General features: G+C 38.8%; 1 protein-coding gene and 1 non-coding gene across 2 annotated transcripts; both read right to left on the minus strand.

Moving 5' to 3' along the window:
* Positions 1-439: 439 nt before the first annotated feature.
* Positions 440-20,549, minus strand: jam3a (junctional adhesion molecule 3a). Its single transcript, XM_053506864.1, has 9 exons — positions 20,415-20,549; positions 8,453-8,518; positions 8,253-8,366; positions 7,961-8,113; positions 7,652-7,854; positions 3,760-3,859; positions 2,856-2,985; positions 2,650-2,701; positions 440-2,561 (listed from the first exon to the last, which is right to left on the minus strand). Exons 1-9 carry the CDS (start codon positions 20,461-20,463, stop codon positions 2,526-2,528), a joined length of 903 nt encoding a protein of 300 aa, XP_053362839.1. The 5' UTR covers positions 20,464-20,549; the 3' UTR covers positions 440-2,525.
* On the minus strand, positions 5,862-5,974 carry LOC128533746 (U5 spliceosomal RNA). The gene has a single exon (XR_008361378.1). It is a non-coding gene; the product is annotated as a U5 spliceosomal RNA (small nuclear RNA).
* Positions 20,550-26,620: the final 6,071 nt, after the last annotated feature.

Consider the following 26,620-nt stretch of genomic DNA (forward strand, 5'->3'; position numbering starts at 1 on the left):
ACTGAACTAATAACAGAGGCTGAAACATGTTCCATAACATGTTCTATAACAACATCTTTATTTAATAAAAACAAATTGCTAAAACTCTAACAATGTACAGAAATTGTCACTTCTTTCAAACTCCTGAGTAATGTTGTCATCTAATTTACAGAAAATAAGTAAATTGTAACTTTACAATGGTTGAATACTGTTCAAATCTTACATCTAAAGTACGTTACATACATATATACATATTCTACGAACACCACATAAAAGAATAATCTGACAAATTAAAAACAGCAGGACAACAGGGGAGCATCTAATTTTTCATGTAAATGAGAAAAAATATTTAATCATACTTGGAATGTCAGATTATTTTATATATATATATATATATATATATATATATATATATATATATATTTATATATATATATATATATATATATATATATATATAACCATTTATTAATTTCAGATAAATAATGTATACCTGAAATTGCTATTTGAATCAAAAAAATAATTAAGTATATATAGTTATGGAATAACTATGGAATTATATTGGCCAGAATGCACCTTCTTAGACCATACATATGAATTAAGCAGCAAACTTGACTACACCAACACTGACAATGAACTGGCATACAGTAATAAGGGAAACGAATATCCAAACAGACTCAATGACTCTTATTTTTATAAGAGACGCTAAAATAATTTCTGTATCAAACAGGCAGTTGTGGTGAGGCTATATACTGTATACATATACATGTTAATATTTTCATTTACTCTTTGTTAATGTTTTTTGAGTAATTTATCTTGCACAGTTCTGCTTAGCCATGCAAAATCAAACATCTCCAACGTAAAAAAAAAACAAATCTTATTTAAATAAATACTAGCACAGTTCACATTCCGGTACTGGCGATTTGGCGCAAACATTGAGTAATATTTCATTTCATATATAAGTTACCTCACTGCATTGTCTGAACCTCAGTCCTTATTCAGTTCTTCTTATACACTGTGCATTTCTTTACAGCATTCAGAATAACAGTCAGTCATGCTGCCTGTAAGACAGTGGGACATGCCATCATGGAAGACAATTTGTCAAAACTCACAAAAATGTAAGACATATTTATACGTTTTAACAGTCTGGGTTAGCTTCTTTGCAATAGAAAGCTATTTTAAAACCAGCCAGAAAAAATAATTTTGTAGTGGTGATGTAAATGGATAATGGGCTTGGATTAAAAAAAAAAAAAAAAAAAAAAAGATCTGGAAACCTGAAAATCTTTTAATAGTGTAATAGGATTTTTTTGTTTTTTAATTGGTCATGGCCCACAATCTTAGCAGCAATTCCTTTTGACTTTGCTAAACCTAAATAATTCAAACTTTAACTTTAACACAGCTACTGAACAAAGCAGGACAATTTGTCCAAAATATAATAATATAAAACAATAAAAAAATCACAGAAGGTCACTTAGAGAGAAAAAGTGAAAAAGAGCGAGAAAGCACTCTGACAGAATCTATAAATATCCTTCTTAAATATATAATGTATAGGTCTAACAACATTGATTTAATGCCGATTAAAGGATTACCAATGTTAAACAATCTTTTTATTGAACAGTGATCAATTGAACTGTTAAAACTTTTGCAACTGTTTCCATACAATAAGGATGAGAATCATCAAGGACCAGTATGACCTTATCATGATACCCAGGTGCCGATTCGATTTGTATTGTGAATCTGTTTAAATTTTTACTTTAAATTTTGTCCCAATTCTAAACAAACTTAGCACATAATTCGCTCCTATCACACAGGGATGGTTTGCTGCCTACCAATGTGTGAATAGTTTAGACTACGGCATCTGTAGGATTATAGCAACACCTCAAATGCAAACATACTGTACATAAATACTTGAGTTGTTACACAAAAGACCTACCATACATAACTAAATCTTTTTCCCCCTGTTTACATTACGAGATAAATAACTTTCCCTGAAACACTGACAAGTAACATCCCAGAACTCAGCCTCGTTTAGAGTCAAAACTGTCAAATCAGTGTTTCTGAAAGTAAGAATACTGTACTTATCCCAATGACTGACTGAACCCTGCTATGTGCTGCTCCGATCGATTATACATGGCAGAATGTATACAACATTTCAGTGTACAACCAGCAAAATGAGCTACTTTGCACTTTCCTGGACCATACACATGACACATCTCATGATGAAGTATAATGTTCTGGACAAGTTTTGCTTTTGGAAATTGAAACTTGTAATTAAAAACGATGTGAAATGCATAAAGATCTTTCTTTCATTTCCTTTTAAAAACTGTCAAAAGAATAATTGCAATCACTTCTGTAACATATGAGGAATAAAATTTTCCCAGAGAGCTGTAATACTGTAATACTTGTCTGTAAAATACTGTGATGTCTGTTAATAGCTTTGGCAAAGAAGATCATGTTTATGCACCGTAGAAGAAAATTCACATTGTGAGAGTTCATATTTGTGGCACACAGTTCAGTGAAATCGCCCGTAATCTTCGCCTTCTTGGTCATATGACAAAAGACGATTTATGCCGGAAATGCCCCTGTTAAAATATATATATTTTTATTATTCATAAAAAAATGAATTAGTAATAGTACCCTTCATGCAAAGAAAAACCAGGAAATACTCACTTCATCCGCACTGACGCAGTTCCTTCTGCTGTCATATTGAGGAACTTTATAACTAAAAGGAACAGTGTAGTATTACAGACACTCATTATTCCATGGAAAAAACACTGAACTGATTGTTTTTAGCAGGTATCAGAAACAGACCAGTGTTACACTGTGCTGACCCATTTAGAATACTTTTGATCCCACAGATCTACATCAATACTCACTCGTTTTCTATACCATCCCTGCAGGAACAGTAGCCGTGTTTTTGAGCCAGACAGAGTCCCACTGTTAAAAAAATTAATGCGATCACTCCTGCTACAATCTTTAAGAGCAACATCCCGATGTCAAAATCATCTGTAGAGACAGAGAACAGGAAAGTGTACTAAGTTTTTTGCATTTAAAAAGCTAGTTTCTTCTTGCCCAGCAGAAATTTTTGGTTGTAAAATACGTTGTGTTTATGTTAATTTGGCAGTGTTATGGACGTTGGGACAATGTTGGTATTGGGCTGTTTTTGAACATTAAAATTACTTTAATGAAATGACAAAACAATCATGATTGCATGATGATGGGATAATGCTAAATTAATGCACCAAACACAATGTTGCAAAAATTATTTACATATACATCTGAGCAGTTAAGGGGCCAAGAGCCCAAACAGAGACGATTTGGTGGTCGTGGGATTTGAACCTGAGACCTTCCAAGTTGTAGTCCAATGCCTTAATCACTGAGCTACCCTTAACCCCTGACAACTGTTGAAGATGCAACTCACAGACGGTTCTGAAAGAAATTTAAACAGAGGGGTACCATTGCCACACTAAGAGGTGCATGACATGAGATACACATACTGTATGTGGGAAGCAGTTGTGTCTATCTCTGTTTGGATTTAGAAAGAGACTGTAAATACAGTCAGACTATGTGCGAATGGATCTTAATCCACATTAAGATTGTATTTGCAACATTGTTTCTGGGTCATTCATTCAACGTTATCTTAACACCATTTTATCAAAGTCATTTTGACTGTCATCACATCATTATGACCAAATTACAGCGGATATTAAACCTTGGGGTTTCTGGATACGTTGCTCATGATAATATATGTGTGGCTAGTTGTTACTTGACACTACTTACAGACTTCCATGGGTTGCGGTGCGCATTTTGCATGACCTGCGTCATTTCTGGCCTGGCAGTAGTACTCCCCTGCATCTTCTTTTCTCACTATTCTAAATTTCTGAAAAGAATAATACATACTCTTTAATACTTACACAAATAAAACTAACCTTGTATATTTAATCACTTTCTAAATATCATCATTTCATTGTCAGCTTCTTGTAAGTCTGTTTAAGGTTTTAATTTCTTTTTTCATTTTGTGTCGCATCCCTAGTAAACACAGCAAAGAGATGTTAACTACATGCAGTTGTATAATTTATGTTTATTTTATCAAACTAGATTGATTCTTTATTCACCATGACACAATGTGCAAGTTTTATGACATTTGTCTCAACTGTTTTATTGTGTTTTACTGTGAAAGAAAAATTATAACTTAGACTAGTGTACTCTGTTCTGGTCATGTCTGATAATCCAATATAATTCAAGGGTGGTGTAATAGCATGCAGTATTGGTAAAATCATGCAGGCATAGATTCTAATATTTTAGTTCATTGTTCACTAGAATGCACCTTATTTGATGTATCTTAATTGTAGAAAATGCTTATTAATCCAAAGTATCAGACGTCAGTTATTTCTTTGTGTACAGTGGAACCTTGGATTGCGAGTACCTTGGTCAGCGAGTTTTTTCGCAAGACGAACAAAAATTTTAAATAAATCTTAACTTGGTAAACAACCAAGTCTTGAAATACGACCAGTATTGTGGGTAACCATCTCCCATGCTCGGTCTCAGTGCGTGTGCATCACTCTTATAGTCAACATCTGTACGCACATATACTGTTTACTATAAAACTGTGACTACGTGTGTGAGCGTAGTTATTTTGTGTTTGTATCTTTGTGTGTGTGAGACAGGACCCTCTTGTTTTTCTAAGAATTGTTTTCCAACCTTTTGGGCTTGCACACACACACACACACGGCCACGAACGCACGCACACGCGCACACGCTCACACATGCACACCTCTCTCTTACGAGGCACACACACACACAAACACACTTATATCACGCGCACACTTTACAAATGTTAACACTCACATTCATACAGATGGAGGCATACACAAACACACACACTTACCCTCACACACACACCCACACACACACACACACACACTAACACACTCAACAAATTTTTAGCACCCAAACTGACATTAGCCCTGTATAGTTTGTGACGTGTGCAAGTTGTGCAATGCAACCAGGTGGCGATGGCTTTTTGTAGGTCTTAACATACTCAAATAACACACAGGTTGTGCGGTGCCCCCGGGGTGGTGATGGCACAGGGTGCTTGGGCCCGTCATCGTTGCTTGCAAATATATTTTGTTTGATTTTTACTTTATATTTTATATTAATTATTTTCTATTAATGTTTTTGGGTTGTAGAACAAATCATCAGTTTTCTGAGGGTGAAATTCATTTTGATATATGAGTGCTTTAATATACAAGCCCATTTCCAGAATGAACTATGCTCGCAATCCAAGGTTTAACTGTATATGTGTGACACGAAGCCAAAGTTGTACTAACAGGCGCAATTGACCATTAGAATTGAGATAGTGACAAATCCACAAGCAGTGTGTAAAAATATAAGTTATTTGTAACTTTTTGTCCTCAACAAGCCTTTCTAATGAGAATTACTAGTTAGAGTATTTAGAGAATATTTGAACAATGACACTATTTTTACACTTACTCATTTTGGCACACAAGTTTGTCTAGAACACAAAATTTCAGTTAAAAATCATTATTTATTCTTCTAGAAGCATTCACCTATTACTAGCACTGGTTTTGCTACATTTGAAAGCCATGATGCATTTCAATACTTATGAAAGTAATATTTATGATAGAAGTTCAGTCTTTACTCGGCACATATACATTATTGCGCAGGAAAATTCATTATTTTTCGCATTTATATTCGCCCTTTTTAGCAGGCTGGGGTTAGAGACAAGGGTCAGCCATTATACGGTGCCTCTTGGGCAGACAGGGTTAAGGACCTTGTTTAGGGGCCCAACAGTGGTAACCAGGCGGAGCTGGAACCTTTTGATCAGTAACTCAGACCCTTCAAACTACCCAAAAGCAAGCAGTGTTGCAGATGCAAAGCTCATAAAAATAAAGTACCTCATTAATAATCTCTTCCACAGAAATCTTTAGCTAAAGGCGAAAGATTTATGCGTGATTGAAGAGAATCCTGGGCGAAAATTCTTTAAAACTTAAAAGCGCAGGCACTTTGTGAAGAATAGGTACGAGATACATGCGTTGGCCAGCTGTTACATTGGGATATATCTGCTATGCCCCATCTCCAATCAAGGTTGGATTGAACTTGATAATACTTCTTGCTTCTTTTGAAGAAAAAAATGGAGAGATCTAATTTTTCAGTCAAATTGTTTATTTACTCCCTTTATTTGTTGACCTTAATATCAGTTATTAAAAAAATGTTGTTAATGCTGTTTCATAAAAAAAAGTTGAATACTTCTATCAAGGACAGCAACTAAAGGGATATTCTGGCAAGTTTTATTTTTGTTTTGGTAGTATTTACAATTCTTTTTTTAATAACTACTTATGTTCATAACTTTTGTTTAGGACACACCCTGTGCATTTGAATATAGCATAGAATTTAGTGTCAAGTGTTGTTGTTGGTCTTTCAGCTGCTCCCGATAAGGGGTCACCACAGCAGAACACCCAGTCCGCACTACAACATGGCACATGTTTTACACCGGATGCCCTTCCTGACGCAACCCTTCCATTCTATCCAGGCTTGGGACCAGCCTTGCATCCAGCAGCTGGGGTTTGGGCACTGGCTGGGAATCGAATTTTAAGACTATTACTGACTATTACTATTAGGCCCCAAGGACTATGACATAAGCACAATGATGTCATTGCCATTGCTTTGATAATGCTGTTTTACTGGTGCTGATGTCATAGTGTGCGAAGGCCCTCTTACTAACTTTTATGGCATTATAATGTATTTTTACGTTTTATCTTATTTATTTTTATCCTGTGCATTTTGCACTCTAGGAATATGTACAGTTGTTTGTACTGTATACCGTAGTTATTCTACTGAAAAACACTTTGGCTCGACTTCTGTCGTTTTACATTTGATAAACAATAAAATGTCTTGACTTAATGATAATAATAATTGCCCATCATTATAACATGAAAAAGTACATTTACTAGATAGTGTACATGAGAAAAGCTTTCTTTTTGCACGTTCTTGCACAATATCAGCAGCTCAAACCCAGAAACATCTATAACGAGATTTTTGTTGGTATAAAGAAATCTTGGAATAAACACAAACTGATGATGTAGACCACACATCTTCCACTAATTTTCAGTGTTTGTGAACAAGTTAATCGCATTATATTCCAGAAAACAAACAAACAAATAATTAAACCCCTCAGATAGGAGCAAACGACTGCAAACCTTTATTTTAAATCTCTATGTTTTAGATAAGTTATTTCTGAAAAAAAAAAAAAAACTACTACTATAATTCCGATAACTAATTCTACAAAAAAATTTACATTAGGCATTTTTGGCACTGTTATACATCACTAAAATACTGCAGATAAGCATAACTGTTCCTTTAGATTCATTTCATATAGAAATTTAAATTTTAATGCGCTTTTAGTCAACTTTTTCAAAAATTATTTAGAGAATATTAATCTTCCAAAAAGTTAGTGTCAAGTGTGCCAGTTCTATAAACTACAGTGGTAGTAAGCTATTGCTGCCTCTTCCTGGACATCTGATGTAAATAAAGTTTATAGACGAGTCTGTATTTAGAACATTATAAAATATTGCCTTACTTCTAAAATCAAATTATTTAGTTAGGTACAACCCAAGAAGCAGTTACAGGGTGTTCACCTCTCTCTGCTTACCAGTGACCCAGTCTCAGCATTCATAACATATGAGGAGTTGTAGAAGCGAATGCTGGTTTTGGGGTCCTCGGGCAGCTCCTCGTTGTTGCGAAACCACTGGTACTGAGACAGAGGGTAGCCCTCACTCTCCATACACCGTAGCTCTGTAGGAGATCCTGCAGTGACCGAATTTGGAACGCTGCAACGTGGCACCACCGGCTTCACTGAAAGCAAACAAAATCAGAGCAGAACTTTTTTTTGATGATACAAGCAGTGTATAAGATTATGGGCTTTTAGATTTAAAAATTACTAATAGGTATATTCAAGTACCTCTTACAGTCAGGCGTATGAGTATTTCATCAAAGGGTTTATGGTCTTCAATGGCAACCACTTCACAGCGATACATTGCACTGTCTGATCTGCTGACATTCAGGATCCGGAGATTTGCAGGTTCGCTCATCTCTGCCCTGTTCTCCAAATCACCTGCCATAGGGACCATACTGCATATAGTTCTTTGCTCTGGTGTGTCCATTAATATTTAATAGCTAACTTTACTTGAAATAATATTTATATCCAGGATAGTGAAATATCATGGGTTCAATACTGTCTGTAGATGCATTACCTGATATTTTGTTTTGGAAATATACATAGCTGGGACTCCCATTTTTTATTTTCTTCCATTCAATTCTAGGGTTGCTTGTGGATATAGATTCTATCAAGCAGGTCAATTTGATTGCTTTAAAAGAAAAAAAAAAACATTTGTCAAGTAACAAATGATTGGAAAGATTATGTGGTCTTACAAATTTCTGAGCTTTTACTTACGCTCAAATTCATTGGCCCACACATCCTTTTCTGCAGTTTTGAGAATTACAGCAAATGTCACACAACCTAAAAAAAAAATGAATTCACAATTTTACCAGACATGAACAGTGAACAGCTTTAAACGCCACTGACATGGCCAATACACCAGCATTATATGTATGTTGTACCCCCAGACCCACCACATCCAAAGAGCAGCATTCGCACACATAACCCTTATAACAAATTCCTCTGGGGTGTAGGTGGAAGCCTGTCTGAGACAACAGCTGTTGGCTGTGAAGGAAGTGACAGTCTGGTGCTATGAAAAGATGAGAATCAGCTGCTACAGTACCATGCCTCAGAGTGCAGAGTGATGAGTATGCCTTTATCTAGTAGTGGCTTGACTAGATCATTCTGGTTGACACTTTTATTCCGAATGCCATTTGAGACAGCTTAGCAGCTAATGGTTACAGGTCTTTAAATATGAAACTATGGAACTTTGAAGAGTTGGAACTTGAAATTTGCAGGACTTGAAATTTGCAACATTCCAGTAAGCCAAAGCTTTAACCAGTAGAACAGAACATGGGTATACACCATGCTGTTGATGCTGCCAGTAACATTTGGTTGGTTGCATTGTTCTAGGCTCTGGTATCTTGCCAGAAGATCATGGGATCCCTTTAAGGTGCGAGTTTAACCTGCATAGCCTTCCAGGGACATAAGAGACATATGGAACAACCATGGATACGGTAAGTGTGTATGCCCTGAACTGCCGCAACAACATTAGCATGTATGATAAAATGATCATCGTCTGGTATGCTGATAGGATTATCGATGGCACCAGTGGCAGATTCGGACAGAGTAACAGTTCTTTCGAGACTCTAATGCTTTTCAGATAAACAAGAATAATTAATATACCAGTAATCCCCCATATAACAGTGAAAAAAATTATCCTCGAGGTGAACATGGCTATACTGTATGTGTCAACTATAAACCACATAGTTTTCCGTGTATAGACAGTGTGTGCAAAAAAAACAAGAAACAAAAGCACGATAGAGCATAGCTTACTCCAAAACAAAGGAAAGTAGATTATGAAACCTGAAATTTCAGAGATGAATGGGGAACTATCAATATATTTTTATTTCATATGTTCCGAAATGTTCCATTGTTAATAATAACAATAGAAGGAGCCAGGGGTAGCTCAGTGGTTAAGGCATTAGACTACGGTTCGGAAGATCCCAGGTTCAAACCCCACAACCACCAAGTTGCCACTGTTGGGCCCTTGAGCAAGGCCCTTAACCCTCAACTGCACAGATGTGTAATGAGTAACACATGAGATGAGTAATGTAAGTTGCTCTGGATAAGAGCGTCTGCCAAATGCGTAAATGTAAATAAAAGGCGATAATGAAAAGAGTAAAACAAACTCCATTTATGGAGCTATGGATATCATCCATGACATACACATAAAAATAATTATATTTATATACACTACTCACAATAAGTTAGGGATATTGTGAGAGACTTAGTGGATTTCATACTGTACATACAGTGTTTGTTTCATTTCAGACATTTTTGGGATAGGGAGGCAATTGTATAGGGGTGATAGACACCTCATTTTGTGTTTTCCATGTAATGGTCTCATTGTGTACAGGTGTGCCTTATATTTGGGCCAATCCCAAAAGACAACCTTTATCAATGTGGCATCAATTTTAACATTTTGTGGGTATAAAAAGCTGGTATTGTCAGTAAGTCATTCCAAGTTCATCATTCAAACAGCCATGAACACACAACGTCACTTAATGGACGAGCAGCGCCACCTGGCCATGGTGCGCCTTTGGGTCGGTGGCAGGCAGTCAGATGCTGCTCGTGAACTTGGTGTGTCTCAAGGTGTCAGCAGCAGACTTGCATCAAGACACATAACTACTGGCAGAGTTCATGACAGACCCAGAAGTGGAGCCCCACGAGTGACAGACCGCAACAATGACCAGTCCCTAAGGACCTATGCACTCAGACATCGACATGCAACTGTCACACAGCTGCAGGCCCGTTTATGAGATGCGAAGGGTACTAGGGTTTCCAGACAAACCATTCGCAACCAACTCCACCGACCAACTCCACCGATTTGAATGCCAGATGACCGTTGCAGGTGACTCCACTGACACCAAGACACCGTCATGAACGTTTGCAGTGGGCACAAGACCATGTGACCTGGACAATGCAGCAGTGGTCTACCGTCCTGTGCACAGAAATGATTGTCGTCAGCGTTGCTGGAGAAGGCAAGGTAAGCGATACGCTGAGGACAACACGGTCCCAAGGGTTTGCTTTGGTGGAAGAGGTGCAACAGTCTTGGCAGGCATCACCAGTCAGCGCAAAACAGATTTGGTTAGTGGCTCAGTCACTGCACGTTCTTACCTCAGAGCCAGAGCTTACCATCATCATCCCCAGCACACCTTCAACTTTCTGTATCATGGATGACAATGCTCCACCACAGCGGGGCAGAATTGTCACAGCTCGAAATTAGAGTGCCTCATATGGTATGGCCCTCAATGTCCCCTGACCAGAACCCCATATAGCACGTCTGGGACCAGTTGAAGCAGAGACTGCATGATCCTATCCCACCCCCACGTGACCTGGCAGAACTACAAGTAGCATTTGTGGAAGAGTGGAATGCATTGCCTCAGAACAACATCATAAGGCTAGTGAGGAGCATGAGATGTTGCTGTCAAGCTGTCTTTGCGGCAAATGGTGGAAACACCTGCTAGTGACATTGTCAATTTTTGTTATTTGGGGCTATCCCTGTTATTGTCTAAATTTTGGGGGTAATAAATATTAAACTAATGAAAATGGTGTTTCCTCTCATACATAATTATTAATATCAAAGGGGAATTCAGAGCAAATAGGAAAAGTACTCATGTAAATAACAATATCCCTAACTTACTGTATTATGAGTAGTGTAAATACATTTTATGTATTAATATATTATGTATATATTTATGAAAAAAGGTTAGGAAGCTTCTTAAAGAACTTTAAGCTCTGAGCTAGTAATATTTTCAGTCATGAATTAACTTTGAGCAAAATTCCTAGGAGTTATTCTAAAATGTTTAGTTAATATGAGTTCATTCAAAGTACATGATAAATAAAAGAGTCCAGGGGTCCTGATTTGGAAATTTAAGAAGGTCCAAACAATAAAATTTTATAAGAGAAATTCGAACCGAGGTTCCATTTGGACTTATGGCCCATATTAGCTAATTGTCTCAAAATCACTCTTAGGAGTCGCGTTTAAAGTAAATTGAGGTATCCAGTTACATACTGTAAAACGTTACAGTAAAACATTTAAAAAATGTATTCTATTTTTGTCCAAATGTATCTTTTATCAGCTCAGTGTCACTCAGTGTTACTAAAATGTCTCCTTTGCAAGTATCTCTGTCTGAACACCATTTCCTCACTACCTTTAACTAGGATTGGGTATAGTTTTTTTGTGCCAAATCGATACTTTTAAAATGGTACCGGTGCCAAAACGGTGCCTGAACCGATACTTTACAAAAGCCACAAAATGATGGTGGATGACTCAAGAATATATATTTTTTAACAAAAAATTGAATGCTTAAAATTTAACAATATATTAAAAGTATATATGAATATATAAGTACTGTTGTAGTACTACTGCTGAAAAGCCATAATTATAAACAGAATCCATGTTACATTAGTATTTTACACATTAGTTTGACCATTTGTTAGCATGAATGCAAGATTTGCATTTTGTAATTAACATTACATTCGCCTACTACTAACCTGCGGAAAGGCTGCTGTCGTCATTATAATCGGTGGACTCCTTTTTGCTACGGTTGGTATGACTGGGGCTGGGGTTTACCCACACCGATAGTGCCAGCTGTTGTCCGCAAGCTGTAAATCATGGTGCCTCCCTCTGCTTTTAAGTCTATTCCGTGTGCTCTCAAATGTTTCATTAGATTTTACTGCCGTCAGAGCGAGTATAATGCTAGCTGCTGCATTCACACGCAACAGGGATGGTCTCATTTCCTGATGATTCGTGCTTTTAATTTTTTAATTTAATCTAATAAACTTTTAATCTACAAAAATATATGAATAAAGAGAACAAATATTTCAATCGACAGTTCAAGCATTTAAGTGGCACCGAAATGACGCACCAAATTTCGCGCTCTGTTTCAGGCCGGTACATACCGGTTATATACAGTAGGTACCGGTGCCGTACTGGCACCGGTTTTTGGTACCCAACCCTACCTTTAACCAGTTAGGACATCCACATGGTGAAGATAAGAGTGCTAAGCTGTTTTAAGAATGATGATGAATTGCTTACTCCTACTCCTAAAAGTAGGACTAAAATTGAACAATTTGGGGATTTTTGGCCACTTACAGTAGAAGCGATTTCTTACTCTGAGACGCTTTACCAGTATGGCCCCTGATTTTTACCTCTGGTCTCACATCCCTGTTTAGTTCATGAATGTGTCTGTGCTTGTTTTGTGTTGTGTTCTCTCCAAACCATGGTAAACATGCGGACAGATTTAGGGCAGCTTATGTTCTAGGCACACTGTTACTCGGTGACCCTCTAAAGCATCCAACAGGCTGTCATGAGCTGTGTTTTTTTTTTTTTTTTACAAACTACATGACTTATAGGCTGGTTTGCTGGGAGTTTCTTTAGTTTTTGACTTTTGCTTTCAAGTTTAACATCATGGTCCAACAACAAAGTGCATGCAGCTACATATGCATGCACCTCTCATACATCAATCATGGGGCATGGAGTCTGTAAGACTGCAAACAAACTGTGTCACAACAGTGCAAAATCCTTCTTGTAGTACATGCAATGTTTAACTGGGTCACTTTCACAAAGCTTGTAATAAACATGCAGCATTTTAGTTCAAGAGATCAAATTTTAATAGAAGTCATTTCCCCTGACCTCTTAACTGTAAAGCAGACAATAATCCATTTTTGACAGGCATAGATTTAAGTGAATGATTATGCCATTAAGATGTCACACAACAAGATCCATAGATTACCACACAATGAATGTAAATCAAATGCAGTCAATTCAGAAATGTAATTGGTATCTAAATGGTCTGAATTTGTATCCAATAAGTACTCAGGTAGGTTATTATTTTTAACTGAAAAGAAAATATAAATAACACAGATACCAGTACACCCACAACAAGTAAGTTGCTTAAAAAGAGTGTTGATTTTTTATTATTTATTCAAAAACACTTCTAATTTAATTTCCAAACAAAACTGGCCTGTGCGAGTCTTAACTAATTAAAGACAGGCACTGTAAGGAATTGCCACTAGAGGGTATTGTTTTGTATTTTTGATAAATTTTTGTACAGGTGATGCGGGAGCTCACCTGAACCGAGGTAGGTCATTAAATCTTCTATAAATATCTGGTTAGTCTGGGATACTGGTTCGTTTTGTATTTTGGTTTTTGTTCACATGTTGGTTTATTTTATATTGTTATTTTGTGGTTTATGTTGTCACATAACCACTAAGCATGTGTCCCTAGTCTCTGTGCTTCTGTGTCCCTAGTGTTGTAGTCCCTTGGATGTTTATCTCTGGTATGTTTAGCTTACTCGATGTTTAGGACATAGTATGTTTCGCTATTGGTAAGTGTAGCTATGTGTATGTTAGGCTAAAGACATGTTTAGCTAATTGCCACGGGTAGCTAATCACCATGTTTAGTTCATTGCTATGTCTTTAGCCCTAGTCCCGTCTCTAGTCTCTCGTCCCGTCTATTCCCCCCGGCTCTAGTCCTGTCCCTAGACCAGTCTATCGTCCTCCCCTGTCTCTAGTCCTGTCTCTAGTCTCGCTCTCCAAGTCTCTTGTCTCGCCACAGAGCTTATGTTACCAGTGTAACAGGTATTAGAGCCTGTGTTTCGTTAGTAAGCCTGTGTTTCGCCATAGAGCTTAGGTCCTCTTTAACATATATTAGAGCCTGTGTATAGTTATTTAAGCCTGTGTTTAATCATAATGCTTGTGTCCTGTGTGTCTGGTCATAGAGCCTGGGTATTCAGTTATGGTTGTTATATTTTGAGTGTTCGTTTCTTTGTTTGTATTGTATCTTTGTGATTCATGTTTTATGTTATGTCATGATTAAAGACTCTTTTGTTTAAAAACACCCCACTGCGCCTATGCCTGCCCTTTTGTGCCCACGGCAACACCAGCAGCCATTACCACCCAAAGCATGACTGGCACTTTAAACACGCACATGCTGCCTCTTGGAACTGCACATTGAACCACACAAAGCGAGAACAGACAAATCCCAGAACGGAGAACTGCGTAGGCTTAAAACTTTTTAGCATGCTGGTCCTAAACTGCCAAGTAAACACTAGATGTCGGAAGGATGGCTAAACTTGATAAAACCAGAGTGGGTTGGTCCGACTATGATTTAGGCATCTTTTAATGTGACCCCAAATTCATACCTTTAAACTAAAAGTACAACAATGTATGGCTGTAGAAGATTTATACAATATAATAATACTTTTATGATATAATAATCCTAAAACAGTGTGTAAACATCATGAGCACCGCTCATTTCTTCATATGAAATGAAATTATGTAGATTAATTGAGGAAATGGGAACTAATTTTTTTCTCTGACAGGATACAAGGTGCCTAAAGATACAATTTAAATATTGGTTGTTTATATAACTGCAGCAACCTCATTTCCCCTCTCCTCTGTTTCAACCATTCAGCATCTCCAGTATACTACAGTAATTACCGGCCTAATCTTCAGTTTTACATTCTGTTTTCCATTTTTTATGCTTGAATGACTCATAGGTTACTGTGTAGCTTAACAAGCAAAAAACATTACTCTGAAACTGCTCAGGTACAGGGACTGGAATAAAAATGGGAGCCAAAAGAGTCCTTTGGGAAGCCTGGAGAACTATTCCTAAAGACTACATTAAAATTCAAGAAAGGTTGGCTCTTGAGTTTATTGCACATGTGCGTCTACATGGTTGCATTATGCGTTATCTGAAACAACCAGCAGGAAGTGTTTAAATTTCCCAATAAATAGCAGCCCTGTGCTTGCTCTGATTATAACCTATCACATGTGATACAAAACCAGCCAGTCAGAGCAAGCATATAAGTGAGTGTGAGTATAAGCTAGGAAAAATACAGTTCAAGAGCATAAAAAAATGTTTTGCACGCAGAAAAGAGTAACAAATCTAACACCATACAGTATATTACTATGAATCTGCCATTTAAATTGTTCTGTTTATCGTGTAGTATTGTTTATTTATTTCCTATTTATACCAGTTTATACTCTAAACAACAGTACACAAATATAATTAAGATCTGAGAAAGTATCATATATTTAAAATTTAAATTAATTATAAAACAACATGTGCAACATTTTCCAATCTCTTATTATTTTATGAAAATTATAAAGAAACTGAAACCAATAGAATAGGCTAAGGGCTTAACTAGCATCAAGGGGCTCTCACAAATGCCAGAATACATATTTAAAATACTACTATCCTACTATACTCGAATACATACTACTACTGAACTCTGAACATATCCAGAGAGATATGTTGTTTCCGGGTAACATTGCAACTTATTTTAGTTCAAAATTAAACTTCACTATAAATGGATGAAAAGTATAATAATTTTTTTTTTATAATAAATTATAAGACATTCTGCACAGAAAGTTTTTAAATAAACACAGACATCAATGTATTAGGCGAGCCAACCATGGCTACACCGTAGTAAGCAGCAAATGCAGGCATATCTTCATAAATATCAGAGTTTATGCATTTTTATGCATATCATCCAGAATGTGTGTAGCCATGCTAAATAGTCGCTCACTGCCGCACTTCATGCATGGAGCAGTAAGGTAAACCGGGGCTGCCTTGGCCAGAGCTGGGAAGCGCTTTTCATTTCTCTCTTCATTATAATTTTGTGATAATGTTTTTTAGCCCTTTTACTTTATGCAGAGTTACGTTCAAGATTTTCGAGGGTTTCTGCTACAGGTGGTTGAGTGAGGGTCGACTTAAAAGATTTGCAGATAACTTTTCATACTCAAGTTATTGCATTGTTCTTAATCAGCGAATAAGGTTTGTTGTGTTAAATCTTTTGGCAGACATTCCACCATATGATTTAGATTTAGAAAAAAAACTTTGCATATTGCAAATCTGACATCATTTAAAGAGACTTGGTAATATTCCAAGACTGACGGCGGCATGTTCATGTGAAAAGACATCTTTTTATGGAGGTCTTTTAGGGTGCCCAGAAAATCCCAAAATGGCACAAATTTGGTCCTACTTTTAGGAGTAGAAGTAAGAGCAATTAATCAACATTCTTGAAATAGGAAATCACTCCTACTTCCACCAAAATGTAAGAAACCTCCGGAGGTGTCTGGTTAGGAGTAGCGAGGAAATGGCATTCGGGCAAAGACGTGTACAAAGGAGAGACGTTTCGGTGAGTCATAAAAGTAATGTTAGGACAAAAATGGAATACTTTTTTTTTAACAGATTAACCTTAACATTAATTAACAAACATTTTGTAGGCTGTCTCTGCAGGTGACTGATTTTTTATTAAAAGCAAAGATGCAGGTTTAAAACCGCGACATAGCCGACAATGTCGGAAATAAGAAATCAAACTTTGCTCTTACAGCACCACAGATCATGCAGGATTGATACATTTCCCTTTCGCAAAGGGTGACATAAACACCAAACAAGCTTCATTCGCTGCAGTTGCGGGCATTAGCCATCTGCAAAGATTCATAGAATAAGAAATTACTCACCGAGCCTAGTGAAGATAAAGCAGGAACACGAAGCGTTAGTACAGATCAGTTTTTAGGAGCAGCTTCGTAGCGAAACCTGCTTTATATTGACCCGCGTTTATAAAGCAGTCTGGTAAAAAATTATTAGTGCAAACATGAACGCGTTTAGGTAAATCGGCGGGGACGTTAGCTTTAAAAACAAAATTCAGATGTCGGTAGTGAATGACGACTGCTGTGTTCGCTATTACACCCAACAACTGTACACCACACTCACTTAGGCGACATTTTGCTCCAGCGCCGAAAAACAATGGCCGACAGCTTCTTCTCACAGGGTGCGGGTCTATGCTAAACAACACCAGTGTCAATCAACTAGTATAGGAGCGGCCTCTTTTGGTGTGGCGTCACAGTGACAGGCATTTGAGAATGGCCTTATTTTAGAAGGGGCATGTTATTGTAATAAATAAAAAGAAAACCACTGGGCGGCTCTTTATCATCGTAGAGTCGTTGTGTACGCACTCTCCTAACACACAGTTCAGTCCAAACAGCTTAAAAAAGTGCATGTAGGCCCTTTAAGAAACCGGTTTTAGATGATTTTAGCTTTGTGACATGGCATGTTATCCTGTGGTTATAAAGGAATGGACATGCTAAGGTAGGCTACGGCATCTTAACAATTTTAAGTTGGTACTAGGAAAACCAAAGTGTGCCAAGAAGATATCCCCCACACCATTACATCAGCACCAGAAGGATAAACCGTTGATACAAGGTAGGATGGAACAATTCTTTTATGTTGTTTAAGCCAAATTTTTTAGCATCCTATCTGAATATTGCAGCAGAAATCAGACCAGGCAATGCTGTTCCAGTCTTCTATGTCTACATGCCTAAATGCACACTAAAATGCTGATGTAATTGGATGATTAGATATTGCGTTACATGCTGTTGAACAGGTGTGCCTAATGAAGTGGACGGTAAGTCCGGTAACACTTGAATAATTTTACTCTCAATGATTTACAAAAAGAGAAATAGTCATTTAAAAAAAAGTTTTAAATGCGCTTGATCATTGAAAATAATTATACTTAATTATAATAAATACTGCAAAAATCCCTCATCATAGTTCAAAAGAAACTTTTTAAATGTTTCTTCTTATAATAATAACAATGATAATAATAATTGTATCTATTATCTATAATGGTATGTATACCACTTATTCTGTGTAGGCCTGGAGATTATCCCCTGATAAAGCCCAAGGCTGGGTACACCCTTGATGGTTTGCCAATCCGTCTCAGGGCACAGGCACATACACCCACCCACCCACACACATATTGCATATTAACAATTGCACAAGAAAATTGGATAGCAGCTGCTCTACAGACCCCTATTATTATTATTTTTTAAGTATGCGTAATCATTACATGGTGACGCTTTTCAGAGACATATGTTGTCTTCGGCTAACATTGCAACGTTTTTTTTCTTTGTTTATTGGAACAACAGTTTATAACTGTTACAACAGGAAATTGGTTAAGCTGAGGTTTCTCAAAATAAAACATCACTATAAATGGATAAAAAGTATAATGTGTTGTTCTTTAATAAATACAAAACTGGAAAATAATGAACTTTAGGTTGGTACCAGTTCCTTTGCTTTGCTTCCAGTGTCTGATTATTTTCCTAACACGTGATGATTTATTCTCAATACTGAAGCAAACATCATTCGTTTGAGGGAGAAAAGAAAACGATACAGCACTTTGGAGCAAAACCCAAATGACTCATACTGTATGAACAGTCAGGTATAGGGCAAAATCACGAAATTCGGTGAAGCAACAGTGTCACGGCTTTGCGTCTAACCCTTCATCACTCGAAAAACATGCCTCTCTGCCTTTTTTAAAAAACCAACATTCTTTCAAGGGCCACGTCCATGTCAAGCCAAGACAAACAGTCATGTTGTCCCAGCTGTAACTGATGGAACTCGAAGGTCTCAGTTGACGTCTGCTGCACTTTCCCATCAGCCATGCATCCTGGGCTATTTTTACATCCGCTGCTGACACTGAACCATTAGAAAGGCCACACGATACACCACATTATGTCCTTTCAAAAACCCTTGTGCTGGCCTTCCTGTCCCTGTCCTCCAAGTCCATATTAGTCTTGCCCATCCATATAAAGAAATTTTCTTCATGGGAGAGGGGAAAAAAGAAAAAAAAAGTTTCCAGAAAAGAAAAGTCAAAACATATAAATACTAACCCAGGCTGCGTCAAAGTTAAAACTTTAACATTTCTGCTCTCAAACTTTTAACTTAATTTGTACTGCTTGATTTGATTTTAATTTGACCGTGATGTCAAATGAATTACATGCAAGATTTGCATAAAAATTTTAACACCTTTGAGCTGTAGTGTAATGCATTTAATTACACCTCCCCGTAGGGAGGGAAAAGAAGGTTTCTTGGTTTCATTAGCTGGAAAACTTCCTAAACATGTGATGCCAAATGATTTTACAATTCCCATGAAGCAGTGGAGCGGGGCTGTCTACTTTGGAAAACAACTCAAGTTCAGAAATGTGTAGGACAGATAAGAGAGATGAGAGAGACAGGGTGTAGCTAAAATGTTTGTATTTTCCTTACACGGACAGGCATAAACATCCAACAGGATGTCTGTCATTTTACAAACAATAGTGCTGGCTGAACGGTGTGAACACTTACACCCAGAACATACACCTTGCCAAGTTGTTCTTTCAGCATTTGAAGAAATGGGACAAAACACACAGGGAGGGGGGTTTGTGCGTTGTTGTTTTGCTCTGTACTTTTTAAAAATAAGCTTACACCTTTTTAAAACTTAAAAAACTGTTTTAAAGTTAAACCCTGTAACTACCCCCTGTTCTTGATTTGCTCCCTTCTCCAGCTAGTGCACATAAACATCATGTGTAATGTAAAGACAACAGCATGCATAAGGAGCAGTGTAATGTTACTCTTCCCTTATAAGCCTGGGTCAAATTTCAAACCACATTTATAACACTGACATTCACAACAAGCACGCAAAACACACACACACACACACAAACATACACGGGATCTCTCGATAACATAAACATAAAATAAATCCTGATACCATGATTTACTTCGGATGTCGTTACAGCTAAGACACGGTCACCACGGCGAAACTATCTACAGCCTGAAAAACACAATTACCTACCGCCCTACATAATTTCCTCGGTAAGAACGTTTACCGGTCGAAACGTAAACGAAAAACGTACTTACAAAGCGAGCAGAGGAGCACCGGTACAAACGTTTGACGTCCCGTCGCCATTTTGGAAGCACGTTTAGCTAAGCTCAGCTGTCCGCGCGCAGGGTGAGGGAACGAGAGGATGCTGCCGCTGCTCTGTTGCCATGGCTACCAATACGTTCTCACGGACGAGGTCGCAGTGAGTCCACTTCCGGTATGTGCCCGCGCGCTCCTGCGTGTTACTGTGAGGTACTGCTTTTACAAACGGTACGTTATAGTAATGAAATAGTGAACTGGTCCTGAAATATACTATAGTGATCTAATATGTCCAAAAAAGCAGCTTTTGGAATTAAATTGTATGTCCTTAAATAGGCCCCTCTTACCCTATGGCAGCACTATGGCACCAACATAATCAGAGAAGTGTGGAGGTCATAATCTCTGTGAGGTCATATTGGCAATGTCATAGTGTTTGGGCCCTTAAAATTCCCTCAAATATTGATTGATTGATTGATTGATTGATTAATTAATGACTCCACAAGCTCAAGAATGCCCAATCAAAATGGGGTCTGGGTAATTTGGAGGCCAGGTCAGCAGCGACCAGACCCTTGGCCGGCTGGGCCCTGTGCAAAACAGGATGGGGTGCACTTGCCGTTCTGGTGCCTTTCTATAGTTGCCAGTAATAACCTTTTTGTGCCAAGTTGCATTGGCTTTTCTGTGAGATCAGACTGGATGTCTATGATCCTGTCACCAGTTTACTAATATATAGATGATAATCAATATATATATATATATATATATATATATATATATATAGGATAGGGTAAGATGGAGGCAAATGATTCGCTGTGGCGACCCCTGAAAGGGGTATCATATATATATGATTTCGGAAAGTATCACTTTTTCCACATTTTGTTATGTCACAGCCTTATTTAAAAATGGATTAAGTTCATTTTCTTCCTCAGAATTCTACACACAACACCCCATAATGACAACATGAAAAAGGTTTACTTGAGATTTTTGCTAATTTATTAGGCACATCCTGTTTCCCCTGATCGTCCTTGAGATGTTTCTGCAGCTTAATTGGGACTCACCTGTGGTAAATTCAGTTGATTGGACATGATTTGGAAAGGCAGTCTATATAAGGTCCCACATCATTGTGTGTACCGTCATACTGTATATTACCCCATGCATCTTCTGTATATAAGACATTCATATTCCTGTTCATATCACCCCCATAGCCATATTTTTTAATTTGTTATTTATTGTAAATGTCCCACAATTCATATATCCAGCTTTGCACAAGGCACAATGAGAAATTAATTTAGATAAACTAAATCGAATCGAATCTTATTTAATCTATCTATCTATCTAGGATTTTTTTTTTTTGCCTATCATGAATAAAACAATTAGCCCCTATCAAAATTTGGCGAAATTCCTCTAATGTAATATTTGTAATTATGAATATAGTAAATGATCTGATATTCTAAAAACAGGTTCAATATGCTTAAATATACGGTATAAAACCTACATATTCCATATCTGTACTTTCTTGCCATAAGCTACACGACCATTATAGACCTCAGTTTGCTGAATTCCAACACCAGATGGCAGGATTTAATAAAATAAGGACAAACAGTGTGCACCAATTTGACAAAGAGATTTATAACAATCGTTAAAATCATTTTTATTCTTTTATTCTTTTATTTTATTCTTTTATTTTTGTTCTGTACAAAATATATTGGATAATCTCTGTACAAGGTTCTCTAAGTGGAACTCAAGACTTATGTTCTTGGATTTATTATTTTATTTGACTACTTAATTAAATTGAATGGGTGTAATGCAATATCAGTTAACCTAAATAAATAAATAAATAAATAAATAAATAAACATGTGAATAATTATTGAGTTATTACTAACATATTATTATATTAGTGTTCTATTGGTGCAAACTTTGGGGAAAAAGAGCTGTATTATTCTAAAAAAGCATTAAAATAGTATTGTACACATGTACAATTTAGATATAGATAAATTTAGGTGAAGATCTAAGATTTAGCAAAATATTAGATTTTTAGAAACCGTATTAATTGGCAAAAAAAGCAGGGGAGAAAAGGTAATACAGTAATCTATGTACAGTATGCTAGAATATTAAGCATTCCATCTAGCATTTGGACCATATAACATTTCCCTATTAAAGATGGTTTTAAGTAGAACTATTTTAGAAATCTACCTAACCTGTGAATAACAATCTTTTCTAAAAAAAAATGGGTTGAATAACGTTGATTATCTTGTTACATTGGCACCTGTCAAGGGTTAGGATATATTAGGCAGCAAATTAACAATTGAACAGTTGAACAGGAAAATGTGCAAGCGTAAGGATCTGAGAGACTTTGACAAGGCGCAAATAGTGACGACTCGACACCCGGGGTCTTCCTGGTATGCAGTGTTTAATACCGATAAAGGAAGAAGAGCCACAAAAGTGCTCCTGCAGCATTAAACTGCTGGAAAGGGTAATGCTGGCTTTGATAGAAAGGTGTAAGAACACACAGTGCATTGCAGCTTGCAGCATATGGGTTTGTGCAGCCACACCTTGGTCAGAGTGCTCATACTAACCCCTGTCTACTGAAAAAAACTAATAAAAAAAAACCTAGATAGGATATACTACTGTGTTATAACATTTAATAGTATAAATATCTAGCCCATAAAAGTACATTATGTACATTAATAATGAAATAAAATAAACTGTGAATAAAGCAGAGCAGCTAGCAGGAAATACTCATTCAACTTTTCGCGAATGGAACACCAAATTCTTAAAAATCAACAGGTAACTTGTGGCGAACTTATGGAAGAGATAGATTTGTCTGTGTAAACTGTACACATAATCATTAACGAAGATCACTTGCACATTACAGGAACTTGGCTGGAAGTTATTCCCATGTTTCCCATACAGTCCTAAGCTCGCTCCAAGCCATTTCCTGTGAGGCCAGAGGTACAGACATAAAGCAGACCATCCGATCATGTTTCCCAGGGTACTGAGAAATCTTTCTAACTTTATGGTATCCAAGCACTAGTAAATTGCTGGGATAAGTGCATTAGTGTAGCAGGGGATTATACAGAGAATTAAGGGTCATTTTTGCTCTCATAACTGTGTTCTGTTATTCTGCGCAATCAAAAGTCCCAGTTTGAATTGAACAAATATCTCCTTACATGTTAGAAGCTGTACCAAATTATGCTTTTTTTTTTATTGTTTTATATGCATTGCCACTGTCATTAGTGCTTTATCTACAATGACTAACATGATCTGCTGTAAAAACATTTTCTTAGAGTAGCTGTTTTGCTTTTTTTTTTCTACACGGATTCTTGTGCTATAATTTGTTATGACACATTATTGCCTAGCCATTTTTAAAGCCCTGGTTTTCTTGAATAGGTTTTGTGGACATTTTACATCATAACTACATATAAATCTAAATAAACAAAAAAGGTGATGCCTCATTCTTTAATCATTAAAAAGTATGTGTCACGGGGCGCTAGAGGGCGTGATGGATCCAAGCGCAGAGTTAGACCTGATTTGTGGTAGTGCTTGTGTAGCAGACTGAGCCGGCCGAGTGGATGAAAGAGAAAGTGCCGGTTTAGCTCTGTGCTGTGGCGTGAGCAGAGTCTCGCTGGAATGCGGAAGCGCGTGTGAGCGCTCTGTGTGCAGCGTGGACCTGCACAGTGCAAAGAGCCGGTGAGGAACTTGGTGTGCAGCGCGCTTCGCGCAGTGTAGCAGAGACGTGGAGAACCGGCGGGCGAATGGAGACGCCGCACAGGTTGGTGGCTGGTTTTGCAAAACTTTATCGTGGTCGAAGGTGAGCAAGGTTCAGAGCCAGAGAGACAAGAGAAGGTCCGTGATCCGAATTCGTGGTCGTTGAGGCAAATCCAAGGGTCGATAACAAAACTCCGTGAGCGTGAAATCCAAACGTGAGACAGTGGCGTGGTCGAGAAGAAACGAAGCGTGGTCGGTAACAGGTAATCGAGACATGAAACTAACGCTGGAAAATTGGGCTACGAAAGGCACACAATAATCTGGCAACGTGACTGTGGCAGAGCGTGGTTTAAATAGGTAAGGAGGATGATTGCAGATAATGCACAGGTGTGTTGAGAGCGGAAGGTGAGGTGGCAAGAAGCAAGGAGTGGTTGGGAACGTGGAGCAGGAGTGCTTATATGATCATGGCAGAGCTGTAGCTTGACGGGTTGTGACAGTACCCCCCCCCTAAGAACGCCACCTGGCGTTCTAGTAGGCGCCTCAGGGTGAAGTCTATGAAAGTCAGCGATTAGGGAGCGGTCCAGGATGAATTTGGCTGGTACCCAACTCCGCTCCTCAGGGCCATAGCCCTCCCAGTCCACCAGGTACTGGAGACCACGACCGCGGCGGCGAGACCTGAGGAGTCTACGGACTGTGAAGGCTTCACCTCCGTCTATGAGTCGAGGGGGGGGAGGGGGTTGGATGGGTGGAGATAGTGGACAGGGGACCAGTCGGCGGATCTGGGAAACGTGAAATGTAGGATTGATTCTGCGCATAGAGAGTGGTAGAGCTAGTCGGACGGAGCATGGATTTATGATCCGGGTGATGGTGAAAGGTCCGATGAATCTTGGTGAAATTTTCTTGGATGTGGTCTTGAGGGGGAGGTCACGTGCAGACAGCATGACCCTTTGGCCGACAAGATATCTAGGGGCTGGTGACCGATGACGATTAGCCTGGCTTTGGAAGGCACTTACGGTGCGCCGTAGTTGGTTGCGGGCACGCTGCCATGTTCTCTTGCAGCGCCGGATAAAGGTTTGGGCTGAGGGGACGGCTACCTCCTCTTCCTGGGTCGGAAAGAGGGGTGGTTGATAGCCCAGGCAACAGTGGAAGGGGGACATGCCTGTGGAGGAGGTAGGAAGCGAGTTGTGGGCGTACTCAACCCAGGGTAAAAAGCGGCTCCAGGAGGATGGATCCCGGGTGGCCATGCATCTTAAAGATTTCTCCAGCTCCTGGTTGACTCATTCCGTTTGGCCGTTAGTTTGGGGATGGAAACCGGAAGAAAGGCTGGGGTTAGCACCGACGAGGTTGCAAAAGGCTTTCCAGAATTGGGCAGAAAACTGGGGGCCTCTGTCCGAGACGATGTCGACTGGGAGTCCGTGAAGTCGGAAGACATGGTTGATTAGCAGTTCAGCCGTTTCCTTCGCAGACGGGAGTTTCGGTAGTGGTATGAAATGGGCAGACTTAGAGAAGCGATCCACAATGGTCAGGATGCAGGTATTGTTTTGGGATGGTGGTAGGCCGGTGACGAAGTCGATGGAGATGTGGGACCAAGGGCGGTGGGGAATGGGGAGCGGTCTAAGGAAGCCCTCTGGAGGGCGGTTGGTGACCTTGTTCCTGACACAGGTGTCACAAGTTCTTGACATCCTCCTTCATCGTGGACCACCAGAAGCGCTGTTGAAGGAGGAAGAGAGTGCGTGCTGCCCCAGGATGGCATGCCAGTCTGGAACTGTGAGCCCAGTCCAACACCTGTGGTCGTACAGAGACTGGAACAAAGAGCTTGTCAGGTGGGACGGTGCTTGGGCCTGGTTCCCGTTCGAGGGTCTGCTGGACAAGCTGCTCCACAGTAAGCCGGGTTATTGCCACAAGACATTGGGGAGGAAGGATAGTCTTTGTTGTGGAAGCGTCCTGGGAAGTGGAGAATTGGCGAGAGAGGGCGTCAGGTTTAGCGTTCTTGGAACCAGGGCGATAAGACAGCGTGAAGCGGAAACGAGAAAAGAATAACGACCACCGTGCCTGGCGTGAGTTGAGTCTTTTTGCCGTTCTTAGGTATTCTAGGTTTTTATGGTCAGTCCACACAAGAAAGGGGTGGTCGGCCCCTTCCAGCCAATGCCTCCATTCTTCTAGGGCCAATTTGACCGCCAACAGTTCACGGTCCCCAATGTTGTAGTTGCGTTCAGGGGGTGTGAGTCTGCGGGAGAAGAAGGAGCATGGGTGAAGTTTGTTGTCCTCTGTGGACCTCTGGGACAGGATGGCCCCCACCCCAGTTTCGGACGCGTCTACTTCCACGACAAACTGGAGAGAGGGGTCGGGAAAGATGAGGATAGGTGCAGTGGTGAAGCGCTGTTTAAGATCCCTGAAAGCTAAGTCTGCCTGGTGGTTCCATTTAAATGAGATCTTGGACGACGTGAGGGTCGTAAGTGGGGCTGCGACCATGCTGTAGCTCCGGATGAAACGGCGATA

The sequence above is a fragment of the Clarias gariepinus genome, chromosome 11, assembly GCF_024256425.1.
Source record: "Clarias gariepinus isolate MV-2021 ecotype Netherlands chromosome 11, CGAR_prim_01v2, whole genome shotgun sequence".
NCBI lineage: Eukaryota > Metazoa > Chordata > Actinopteri > Siluriformes > Clariidae > Clarias > Clarias gariepinus.